General features: G+C 37.7%; 1 protein-coding gene across 5 annotated transcripts in view; it reads right to left on the reverse strand.

Annotated features, from left to right (window-relative positions):
* Positions 1-12890, reverse strand: part of Fhos (Formin homology 2 domain containing) — a 115098-nt gene that overhangs the window by 10146 nt on the left and 92062 nt on the right. For 3 of the 5 annotated variants that reach the window (XM_067355839.1, XM_067355837.1, XM_067355836.1), the window contains 9 exons: positions 12251-12587; positions 10593-11220; positions 6466-6627; positions 5759-5941; positions 4561-4680; positions 3807-3941; positions 3358-3500; positions 2633-2900; positions 2117-2240 (listed from right to left, as the gene is read on the reverse strand). In XM_067355839.1, coding sequence (XP_067211940.1) covers positions 2117-2240; positions 2633-2900; positions 3358-3500; positions 3807-3941; positions 4561-4680; positions 5759-5941; positions 6466-6627; positions 10593-11220; positions 12251-12587 — 2100 coding nt within the window. The remainder of the gene's footprint in view (positions 1-2116; positions 2241-2632; positions 2901-3357; positions 3501-3806; positions 3942-4560; positions 4681-5758; positions 5942-6465; positions 6628-10592; positions 11221-12250; positions 12588-12890) is intronic. The other 2 variants (XM_067355838.1, XM_012373587.2) reach the window with 1 other exon arrangement.

A 12890-nucleotide genomic window follows, 5' to 3' on the forward strand; every position in this document is an offset into this window, starting at 1 on the left:
AACAGGAAAGTAGGAATAAAAATTCCACGTTTTCTCCGGAAAAGTAGCGATCCGTGGTTACAATGTAATATAGTCTTACGAGATCCAGGATGTTGTTAGTCGTTTCTGTGCGATCACTCGCTTAACATGACTTTGCCGCGATTTTGATCGCAGATAACGATGAATATTTGTGCTGTGAATAGATAGATTCTCGAAATGCAAAATTCAACGTTAAATATTCGATGAAAAAATGGATTGAAAATTTATTGAGAAGATATGCGAATATAATCACTGCTTTCCCTCTGTATTATGCAATTAATTGAATATTAAGCTCTAGCAATTATTAATTTTGATTTTCAGATAGTCATATTTATTGCAAATAGTTAGACTTAAAATTTCTTCCGACGGTAAATAAGTTAGGACTAAATTAATAATGTATAATATCCTTCTCAATACGATCAAAATATTATAAATTTCCGAGCTATATTCAATTATTATTTCATAAGCAATAAATACGACAGCGAGTTGATAAAAAGCTGCTGGAAAGAAAAGGTAAAAAGAAAGTATAGCAGATAGCAAGTTTTGTGAACAATGTTACAATGAAACTTACATCGAGTCCAACAGAATTCTTTCGAACGAATTCTAGGAATAAATTTCTTAGAAGCTGTTATTTGCGCGATACTTCTCCGCGCCGACTCGAATAATATCCACGTCGCTTCGAATATTCCCCTTGGAAGTTAACTACTTTTACATTCTACCCTCTTGAGGCGAAGTTACCATCTTATGTAGCGCGCGTAAAGCGCGATAAAGAGTGAGTGAAACAAAATTCCACTCAAGTTGAAATTTTTCTCTCATGAATACGAAATTTATAAAGCAACACTGGAGACCGGCGTCGAAGACATCCTATCTCACGAGCATGCCTTGCAACCGAACGGTGCTACTTGCATTGAATAATGCTCCGCAGCCTGACAATGAGTTATATTTACGGTTTAATGACGCGGCAAAAATATTCAGCCCCGAACGCGTCATCGTGAGTTTCGGACGAGAAAAAATTTCGAGTCGCGCGAAGGAAAAACTCGGCGAGTGAGTCCTCGTGATGCAGACGCGGATGAAGATAACGAACGGAGACTTACGTGCGCCGGTAAGTTTCACGTTCAGCTAAACACGAGGAAGGAATAAAGAACTAGATCTGCGAACGCGCTGTATAATCACGAGAACGTCGACGCATTTACTTCTCGTTTTCCGGTAATGTCGTCAAATGACCCGGCGCTATCCTTAAATCTTGCCTGCAAGAGCTGCTGCTTAAGGGCGACATTTATCTCGCGCGCGCCGCTGCCGCCACCGAGCTGGAACATTACGGAGATGAGGAGAAATTCTCGCACTTTGTTCTTATCCGCGGTGGAATAGCCGACACGGCCGCCGCCTTTTAGAATCGCATGTTATTTTCGCGCGAGTTAAAAGCGAAGCTAAATAGAGGCTAGAAGACCGCCGTCATGTTACGTCGTGATCGCTCGCGGTGATAAAATCTTGTTCATCCGATCGCGAAAGTGAGAGTGCTCGACTTATACTTCTTACTCGATTCATGAATGCGTTTTGTTATTTCTGTATATAGAATATTCTGGGAATCGTGCATTTGATCACTAATTGGCGTTAATAACTTTGTAATTTTTGATAAACAATTTAATAGCCACTGATGAAATAACTTCAAAGAAATACAAAATTTCTGCCATTTACTTTACACAAAGATTAAGGGACATTTAAGGAGTCAAACTCTTTAAAAAAAAATCTCTTTATATTTTTACTTTCTTATGTGTCCGACTTGATTATTCCTTAAAAAATAAATTTGTTATAACTTTTGTGCCCTGTTTATTATATTATGTTACGTAATGGAACATAATGGAGTGTTAAATATTTTAATATAAAGTAGCTATATTATGCAATATTGTGTATTTCAAGTAATTTATTTACAGCTTAAACTGTTCACTGCTGCTGACAACGTAGAATAGAATATTATTTAGTGTATATTTTATTAGACATCATTTACCACGCTGAAGAAGAAAAATAAGCTAACCTAAAGTTGTATGTTAAAATAGAATGGAAAAGAAAATCAAGGGGAAGAAAATCTAGCAAAACTCACCGTCTTTTCTCTGTCTTCGCCATGGTAAAGTGCCGTGGATGCTCTCGACGTCTGAAATGTCACTGCCAAGTAGTTGTCTGAGTTCCGCGTCCGCTCGATCCTCCTTTGTACGGAACTTGCCAACCTATAACAAGAGAAACATCGAGATTTCACGCAAGTAAGCTTGCAAAACCTGCTTGTAAAATTTCACGAAGATAATATTGACAATAAGAATAATCTCAACAACTTTATCAAAGTATAAATGTGCGATATCAAAAGAATTCGCTCATGTTTAATACTCGTGTTTGCGTTACAAGAAAAAAATTTAAAAAAAATAAAGAAAAAAATAAAGAAAAGAAGATCTGCTCGACTCCACATACTTATTAGCGTTAATTAATATTCATGCTATCGTTAATGTTGGTGCTCGGCTGATCAAACATTTGATTCGAAATCAGAGTAATCGATATAAAAATTATACGTCTAGCCGATAAAGAATTTCGACAAGAGACAAAAGAATGTGAAACGGAAATAACTTACCTCCGTTATCATCTTCCCTCTGGTCTTATTGCGTTCTCGGTGATTGGCTTTCTTCTCAAGCTGCTGTATCACTCGTTCCCTCGTGGTTCTGTACTCCAGAGCGAATTCAGACACAATCCTGCAGAACTCGTTCGGTTTTGTGTCTTGTATTCTATGCAACGGTATACCGAGCCACAGGATAAATTTGCGAAAACGATTTATGATACGTCTATGCACGATGCCTAAGACGATTATCCTTTCGGCGCAATCGGCAAGAAAATCAGACATCCTGCGACACAAACGGAAAGCAATGTATTTTTTAAGAGAATATACGCGGGCATATTGCTACTTTATTATTAAAAAGTTACACTTTTGATTGTAAATCAATTGTACTGAAAAATGTGGGAAGGATCAAATATTTAAAGTACGAAAAGTAATTAAAGGTAATGGAGAAGACAAAAAATGTAGATCTATCAAGAGGTTGCAAGGACAATGCAAATGATTATCAGCAGAGAGACCGAATAAAAAGATTAAAGAAAGAAAGAAATGTCCCTTCAGTAATTAATAGAAGCTCCACTTGGACGGTAGCCAGTCTCACTGAAAAAAAAGCTCTTTCCCGAATTTATCGAAGCCGCTCGGAACTTCTTAATCGCGGCTCTCAGGAAGATTCGCAAGAGAAGGAAGGACTACAGAGAATCTCGGAAATTGGTTCACGGGTAGAGAAACTCGACAGGAATTATACTCACTTGACCTTCATCATCGTGGAACCATCGTGCTTCGCAATGAGCTTGAGATGGTCCCAAGACGCTTTGCACTCGCTCTCGAGTTTCGCGATGTTCGCTGCCAGCTCGTCGAAATCGATTTTCGAAGCTCTCGTTACCGCGCCGATCTGAAAGCAAAACCGTGTCGGCGGTGCCGGGAAAGCTATTCCAATTGTCTTCAAGATATACGCAGAGAGTGAGGTTCAAAATTAATCAAAAGTATCTCCCTCTTTGTGCGATAATGATAGTTTTATATATATATATATAAAGTATAATTAAAATATATTCGCATTAAACGAATTTAAAGAAAGGTAATTCGTGGAGAAAGCTTGGGCGAAAAGTTGGGCTTGATCGCGATTTTGTGAATACAAGTCGACGGCATCCCGACAAAGTGTAAAGTTTTTACACCTTTCAATAGTGCTGACTGTCCTCACCTCGGAGTAGAGATCCGTAGAATCCGGGAACTTCTCCATCACCATGTGGCAGAGATGATGAAGCAGTGAGTGCTTGTGAACCGTATCCTTCACTTCAGGTACTTTGACGAGGTATTCCAGCTGAAAGCCCTTCACCTGAAAAAGGATGAAACTCTCGTGACACAACGCATCACCGAGAAAATCGCGCGTCTCGTTTCGAAGCTCGTGAATTTCGACATTTTCACTCTAGACACAGCTCTCTCTCGTAAGACAATCGCTATTACCACGATTAACTTTCATTCGTTCATCCAGTTGAATTAATTAACAACGCAAACAAAAAATTACATGTATATTGCAAGCACAGAAACTTTATTCATTTGATATGTGTATATATATATATATATATATATATATATATATATATATATATTCGTATTAACAAACTGCACCGTCGAAAAATTAACCCTAGAGCCACTGGAAAATTTATGGAAACTTTCCTAACACAGCGTTAACATTTCGTTAAAAAACTCTCGAAAATTCCAGCGCCGTTTCGAAGATAAATAGCGGGGCCGTGATTACAGTGAAACTCCGTATTAGACCGAGACTGTTTTCGGAAAAATATGGCACTCAGCCAAATAGCACGGAAAGGCATCCCGCCCGGCCAACAGTGAAGACGAAATTATCGATATCAACGGATTTCGGAACCGCCACGACCCCACCGGTTGCGGGACAGACGGATTAAGCGGATATCATTTGGCTGACATTCAATACCCACCTCATTTCCGTTGAGGAATATCCCGATCGAAAGGAGCGTGCTTAGAATCCCGCGGAACGTTTTATTCACTCGCAAGGTCTCCATACCCTGCTTCAAATCCATCAAAGGGTCCGCGATTTCCTGAAAATCACAAAGACCTCCCGTTTACTTCTTCGTCACATATGCGCTTGTCATCGTATCGATTTTCATAACCACGTGTGCATTAAATGTCGCGTTGGATTTTCGTAGAAAGAACCAGAAGTGAAATCCCCGCCAAGACTAAACTAAGAATAAAAATAATTCTTTTATGCGAGCAAAAACATTCTCGCAGTGTATACGTTTAATAATTATTTTACAAAATTAATATTGTTATTAATTTCGTTATTATAAATTTTTTAACAATATATATATGAAATAATCAATTTGATTGAGAAAAACAATGTATTTCACATTTCGAGTGCAAGCGGATATAAAAAGGCTCGACTTTTCTAGCGCAAGCTATTTCGCGCTTCGGCTACGATCAAGAGATGCCAAAGAAGTCAGATCGTCGAATGACCTCTCTTAGCTCGTGTACAATATCGGAATTTGCCATTTTGTCGTCGAAGAAACGCGCTGAGAACGCTCTTCTGGCTGCCGACTTCCTCTCCTGCATTGCTGACATTCCTTCTCATCGTCTGCACGATAAAATCCGCGCGTAAAGTCAAGACGGAACGAGAGAAAGAAATAAAGCGCAAAAAGCCATCGTTAATTGTCATCATGTATTAGTGGCATCCAGTAAATACAATATCCGTTTCAAATAGAAATGAACGACTACGCGTGCGACATTATTATATGCCTAGAATAATATTTAAAAACGCCACTATATATCTCCTTTGAAAAATTAAGTTTTATTTAGTAAAGAACATGTTTAAAAAATGTTTAAGAGTTGCCTCCATCAATTGATCAATATTTCTCATTATCAATCAAATTCAAATTAAAAAATTTTTTTTATTGAATAATATTCAAACAAATCATAACGTAATATATTTATTAAAAGAGTAAAAAAAGTCGACGCTTGGTTATAAAATTATCGATACGAGAATTTTAAGTTCTTCCATTGCGAATAATTTTGCATACAATATTAAAGTTTCGAAATCATCGAAATGGAGAAACTTATTGTTCAATCGTGCACTCGTTAAAGATAATGTAACATATATGATGTTGAGACTTTTGTGCTTACCTTTTCAGAGTTTTCGAAGTCTAGTTTGAAAGCCCAAAGCTTCAATCTTGCTGGCAGTTCCGAGATGGAGGTCAAAGTCAGCAGGAACTGTTCGGCTGATCCTAAAGGAAGGTCAGGATTGGCGGCCTGCGCCTCTTGTATCCTGGACTTTTCTTCCTTGGTGGGCAGCATCGTCAGGAGTTTCTGTCGGGAGGATTTGGGGCAAGGAGAGGGACGAACAAAGAAGAGTAACCAATCGGAAGAAAATTAGAGAAATCAGAATAAACTCGAAAACTAGAATATATAGGTGCGTTTCAACTAAACTTCGACCGTGAACAGAAATTTGGAAAATTTTCAAGGTGCTCTGTTGATCTTAAATTAAAGCAGGATTTGGATCCATTTGGAAAAATGTTCAATATGCGGACGAAAAATCGATCGAGAATATTCGTGAGGTAGAAATCACGCAATCGAATGGAGTGAAAGATGAAAAATAATTTTATGTTGTAAAAATTATAGAATAAATTTCATCTTCACAAAAAGATTATAATAATCAAAATACATTGTATAAAATACATTGCGTGCATTTTCGAATTTTACGTTGCATATAAAGATATTATGTATATATATATATATATTTATTAATCTTATAACTTTTTAACAACAGTTTCTTGTGAAACCTATTAAAAATAGAAACTTTAGAACAAAATTAAAAAGTACAATATTCTCACCTCGATACCCTCTCTATTCATGATAGTAGCATCCATTTTTAAAATTGCAGTCTTGATAGATCTCGGCGGCGGCAATTTCGTCATACCGATGTTGATGGCATTCGACCTTTTGTGGTTCAATACGATGATCTCCTTGTTCTTATTCATCTCTTGCTGCTTCTGCTTGCCAAGAATAATAGAAGAATCTTCATTTATATTAAATTCTTGCGCTTAATATAAATTCTCGTTATTCACCCATATAGCATTTTGGGATTATTGCAATCGATTAGTATTATCGTATCAACATTTTTCTCACATAAATACTTGGCTACGAAAGCACACTATGAAAGCTACAAAAATATTGGAAAACGTTCACACGTGAATTCGTGAAACTGTAGTGATATGTGTGGGATGTATCGGAAATGCCGCTAAAACGAAATGAATGTAGCCATCCTTTTGATTGGGAGTGGCGATATATACCTACGTACATATATGGAATGCTCCCTGTCTGGCTATATAGATGACAAACCCACTGGAACAATTTTGTGTCGAATAGACGCAATAACTATCGATAACTTATTATCGGCGATAAGATCGCAAGGCTATTCTCCTACATCTGAACAATGCTTATTGCAAAAACATTCACAATATTTATGCGATTAAATTTCACGAATATTCGTATATATACAATAAACATAAATCAAAGCAGAAGCAAAATGTAGACCATAGTATAATAAGTTTAAAATAATATCTTTTCTGAAAAATAGTATCAAAAAGTAAAATATTTGTAAAATTTCTAATTTATATAACATACAAAGATTGTAAAGAAATTTATACAGAAACTTCAGATACTAGATTCTAGATACATTTCAATATCAATTACATTGGTTGTAAGTTGTTTTTTAAAATGAAAGTTACGGAAAATTATTACGTTAATTAAAGGAAAATGAAAGACTTTCATGCGGGATATTTGTAAAGCAAAAAAGAGAATTATAAACAACATAGAAACGGCAATTAGCTACTAATCAGTTACTGACAAAGCTTCAATATATGATATGCCTCATTGAAAACCAATGCAAAAGTGGAACGGAATGAAAGCAGAGATAGTAATTATCGATCACACATATCGTCACGGCAACGTTAAAAGCAACATCCGCTATTAATTATTGATCACCAGCAGATCGGCCAATTATGACGAGAAATGTGCGCGAAATAACAAACGGAAAAGAGGTTTATAACGGCGAAAGTGTAGCAGTTTTTTTTTTTTTGGGGAGTGAAATATTTCCCGCGGAGTTTAATTAGTGCATTATCGTCGGTATGAAACGACATAAAATGCGCCAGATAGCAAAACCCACTCGTGAGAAGACTCATTCGAAACGCATGCATGTATATTGACGATCTATATTAACGACCAATAAAAAACCGCGAGGAAAGTTAAGGAATTAAGACTCACCTCCTATAAAATTCCAGCATGCCATTTCGTTCATTTTTTTTTCGTGCGAGCACCAACAACATTGCCAAGAATACAAGAAGAAGATTAGTCGTATTGCAGTAAACCATTATCACTATCACCATCCCGCTACTATCCGATCGCCATCATAATCGTTATACGCGAACGTTATCATAATCATTATCCCCGCGACATAACTACGTTATTAAATTAGCCGGTATTGGTACAGAGCTTATTTGATAATTATATATGACAGTGCATGTGTGTGAACCGACTGAAACCGAACGAAACGATTAATCGCAATCTAATTCCTTCATTTAATTTTTACATCCTTTTCGAGAAGAAAAATAATTGACGCATATATTTTTTTAAATAAATAACAAGAAATCGTATTTACGCGTGTAAATACACAGAGCTCATTGTATAAAATCTCGCTTTAGTATTTTCTCGAAGGTGTCTCGGATTGTTACAAAAAAATTCTCATCTCAATTTATATGTGTACAATAATGAAGAATATCAATTATAAAAAATAATTATCTCTTCAACTCCCGTGTGACGCTTAAGCTCTGGCCTCAAGCTTGTCTAGAACGTTCACCACGCTTTCTGCATTGATTTTTTCAATTTTCCAACGATTTTTTCCTCCTGATTAGTCCGGTACACACGGTGGATCGCGGCTCTGATTTACGGCGTTACGAAACGAGTGCAAGCAACTGTGCAGAACGCCGTTACTCGTGTCGAAGGCAAGTTTTCCTTTTACACCGTTTGCTCCCTTTACACCCTTGTTTCGTCGCCGACGGCGAGTTCGCAATTTTCTTGGCGCGCCGCCACTTTTTCGCCCTTTTTTATGAGCGCAAGTCGACTGTAATTATCGGTGTGTTATGCGGGTTCAAAGGCTAAGGAACAACCGGCGTCGGAAGCAACCGGAACGGAGAAATAATGCGCCGGTTTTCAGTAACGCTCGAAAAATACGCAAAACTCACCGTCGCGCTCGTTGTCGTAGCTCTTGCCGCGATTCAGTTTTGCGCATATACACGAAATACAGGTGAGTGGAAACCGATATAACCGCGGCATGTAATTACTGCGATTAATTAATGACGATATTCCCTATTCGACTGCAATGCTTCGGTGCAATGCCAATCAGTATTTTTCTGATTTTCTGACATAAACGGTAAAATCGTTATTGAAAATAAATACTGCACTTTGCAGATTGATATTATATCATTAATTCTTTTATGATATGTATATTTTATCGCTTCCATTTGCAAGCTTATATTGCTACAAATAATTATATATTTGATATATCGTCCGAATCCATTTTACTTAAAAGGAATTAAATATCTCGCATCAAAGTTAAAGAATAAAAAATATATCGTTAGGAATTATATTGTTCATTTTATAAATTGTATAAGTTTCGTTGCAAAAACTTACAAAGTCGATATACCATATTAATTTATATTCATTCTTCATTAAAATTTATAGCGTTTTAAAACTGGCTTACGCAACTTGCAAAATAATCGCCTCAATTAATTACTTTCTTTAATTTTATGGTTGAAAGATATAAAAGATAGATTACAAATGAATAAAGAATATTACCGCAGCATCGCCCTTAATTGAGGCATGCATAATTGCAGTTAAAGCGGTTTCTTTTACAATAGAAATAAACAAGAGATGGAGAGTATAATTTGCGATACTAATGCCGTAACAAAAAGGATTAAAATCAGTTTCTACATTTTCGCATACATCTCAGAGGCGATTTAATTTGATATTCCCAGTATTCATTTGTTAATTACCATAATTACAAGCTCGAGACCCATTGAGCTTAAATAAGTGAAGACAATCGTTGGATTAAATTCATTATCCTCAACCAGAAAAAATAGCAGCAATCTCAAAAACTTTTATACAAAACACTACTTGTGCAATGCTACTTGAGAAAACAATTCATTTTACTTTATCAAATGAAAGTACCTAAATTCATGGTGAGCAGTAATTTCTCTCAGTTTTGCATTATTATCAAAGTCATAAGCGACGAGACGCGTCAAGCAAACGCGATAGGAAAATGTCATTCCCTGCATGCTTCGCGTGCAACCCCAAACTGCTGGCCCAACAGTCACGTAGAGTTTGTGTACATTGTGATTCTACGCTTTGTGCACGCTGGAATTTTAGCGCTACAGAAAGGTTTTTATGACAACCTCGCAAAAGGCAAGGTCGAACATTCGCATTAACGTATCACAAAATGGCTAGCATTGTAAGCAAACCACTACAAAGCTAAGTGAAAAACGGACTAAATCATAACAAATGATAACTTTCTAATGCGTCATTAAATGCCGTCGTTCATTTCTCTTCGGGAATGACTCGGGAATAATATACTTTTTTTTTTATCGAATCTTATCTGGATGATAAATTCAATTGATTGAATCGTGCTTGCTTAAAGGTAGCACTATGAAGATAAATAAATATCGCGGTGGAATGCAGCTTTCATTTTTATCTCGTTAAAAACGTCGGAGGACGTCGCGTACAAAACTGCAACGCATACACTTCGAGAGGCGGTCGCGGGCGGACTTGGTTCAAACGAGCACCGCTCTTTACGTCGCTGCCTTCAGCCGCCCGCCCGAAAACTCGCAGTTCGTTGCGCTCGTATGACGAAAACGGCGCGACTCGCGCCGAATCGCAAAGGAAGTCGGACGTGGAGATCACTCACCTTGGTGATGAGATCCTTGGCGCGGCTCTCGAAAAGATGCTCAAGCTTCTGCGTGTCGACGGCCACGGGTGTCAGCTCGTCCCAGATCATCTTGTGTTTGTCGAGTCGCGCGAGAATGTTAAGGTCCTCCCGCACCTCCTTCCAGAACAGCTTCACCGTCTTTTTACTCTTCTTCGCGAGCAACGACGGCGGACTTTTCGGCACGCTGCTCGTCTCGCTGGTCGGCGGCGGCGGCCTCGATATCTTCAAACTGACTCCGAAGGGCGGCGGCGGGCCCTGAGGAAGCGGCGGCGGCAGTTTTGCGCCCAACGGAGGCGGCGGGGGCGCGTCTCCGCCCGGAGGCGCCATCGGTGGCGGCGGCGGCGGCACTCCATTCGTTACGTTAGCGGATCCCAGCACATCGATCTCGTCCTCGGAATTCAAATCGGTGAAATCTAAATCGCAGAGCGCCAGCGGTCGCTTCAGCTTCTTCACCAGCTCCTCCCAGTGCAGCTCGTTCTCGGATTTCTTCGTCTCCTGCAGCTTAGGTAGGTTGTCGCTGGTCGGTGACTTCAGCACGTCCGCTTTTGATTTCGACTTCGCAAGGCCCTCTTTCGCCTTCGAGATCAATCCGCTCATGTCTCCTATCCTAAAGGCACGTACAAAAAATCGAATTGTAAAACTGCACAAATATTATGTCATTTTTATAATTGCTTTTTTCCAAATATAGCATGAGATTGAAAGATTGTATGTAAAAAATCTTTTAATTGAGCAATTAACATCGAATTATAGGACCCACAGAGAGCCCTACAATTAAATTTTAATGTTAAACACAAAAATAAGCTCTACGTTTAGTTCTGAATAATTGATAATAAAACTTTTATATGTTTATAACATCGAAATCATTGAAACTATATCGTCGGTTAATTTTCTCAATTTTTCAATTATCTGATTACTTTTTATCGGCTATCTAAAAATATTTTTACAGAATGTTTCTCTGCACTTTGTTGCACTCATTACTCGCATGATAAAGCTGCTTATCGATTTGTTGAAAGTTTTACATTCGGCGACCGCGGAAAGCTAACTTTTATACGAAACGTGCTACTTTTGCAATATCCCACGTAAAATTAACTCGGTGAAACTTCCAGCCCGAATACGACGAAGTTCGTACGACTTTTCCGGACTTTTCTTGTACCATTGTTGTTGTCAATATAGCCACCCTAATACGCTATTTTCCACTTCCACTTGTCATAAAAGTTAAACTAACTTTTGCGACACATTTAATAAGAAAATCATTTTAACGAATTGCAAACAATTATATTGTTAGCAAATTAACGTCCACTGAAAATTAATTACACTGTTCTCAATAGCAATAACACAATTGGAGATTCTAAATTTTATATATATATTAAATAAAATAAAATTATATCGACGAAAATAATTTTATATTAATAAGAAAAAATGTTTGTTTAAACACTTATATTGACTTAATCCTTAATTATTTTTCCGAATACCGATTAGTGTTAAAATCTTTTATGCCCCAAATTTATTCCGCTTTATGACATTAGTTAAATAAATTTGTATATTTTAAAGCTCGAAGATGAGTAAGAGAGATGTGAGGAAGAAATCAATCGGGCAACATGCATCTGAAATGAAGGCTGCGCCTTTGCTGAAATTACCTGGAAACTTTCTCCTCCACGGGGCTGCTAGGTATAAGATTCTGCGCTGCTAACTTCTGCGTGAGATCCTTGACGGTTCCTTCCCTCTTAAGCTGTAGAACCACTCGACGATCTTCGTCTTCGTCGATGTGATTATTCTCGTCGTACTCGACACCTTCATTGGGGCTTTTGCCGTACCACGGCTTCTTCTCCTCCGAGTCGAGCTTGTTCGCGGCATTCATCAAGGGCGTCAAGTCCTTCCTGCTGTTCGTTCTGGACAACTTGTTCGAGGGAGAATCAGCGTTTCTCTCGTAAGTGGTGCCATTCGTATATCGCAGACTATTTGATGCAAACTGACCTTTAATGCATGAAAGCAGGACATATTTATGTAAACATCTCCCTGCGCACGCGCGCGCGCGCGATGCAATTTCGAAAGGAAATACGTGTATGGTGAAACAAGTATATATATTTATTATATAATATACATATTTGTAAAAAAACATAATATATTTTTATATCATTTATTTCTATATATGTATATAAAATATATTTGCAAGCTTTCTTTTTTTTTGAAATTATGAGAATAGAAGAATCTTCAAGAAGGTTCAACGAAAAATTAAAAATCTTTCATGCAGTAGTTAAATAATTATTTGTGTCAGCA

The sequence above is a fragment of the Linepithema humile genome, chromosome 5, assembly GCF_040581485.1.
Source record: "Linepithema humile isolate Giens D197 chromosome 5, Lhum_UNIL_v1.0, whole genome shotgun sequence".
NCBI classification, from domain to species: domain Eukaryota; kingdom Metazoa; phylum Arthropoda; class Insecta; order Hymenoptera; family Formicidae; genus Linepithema; species Linepithema humile.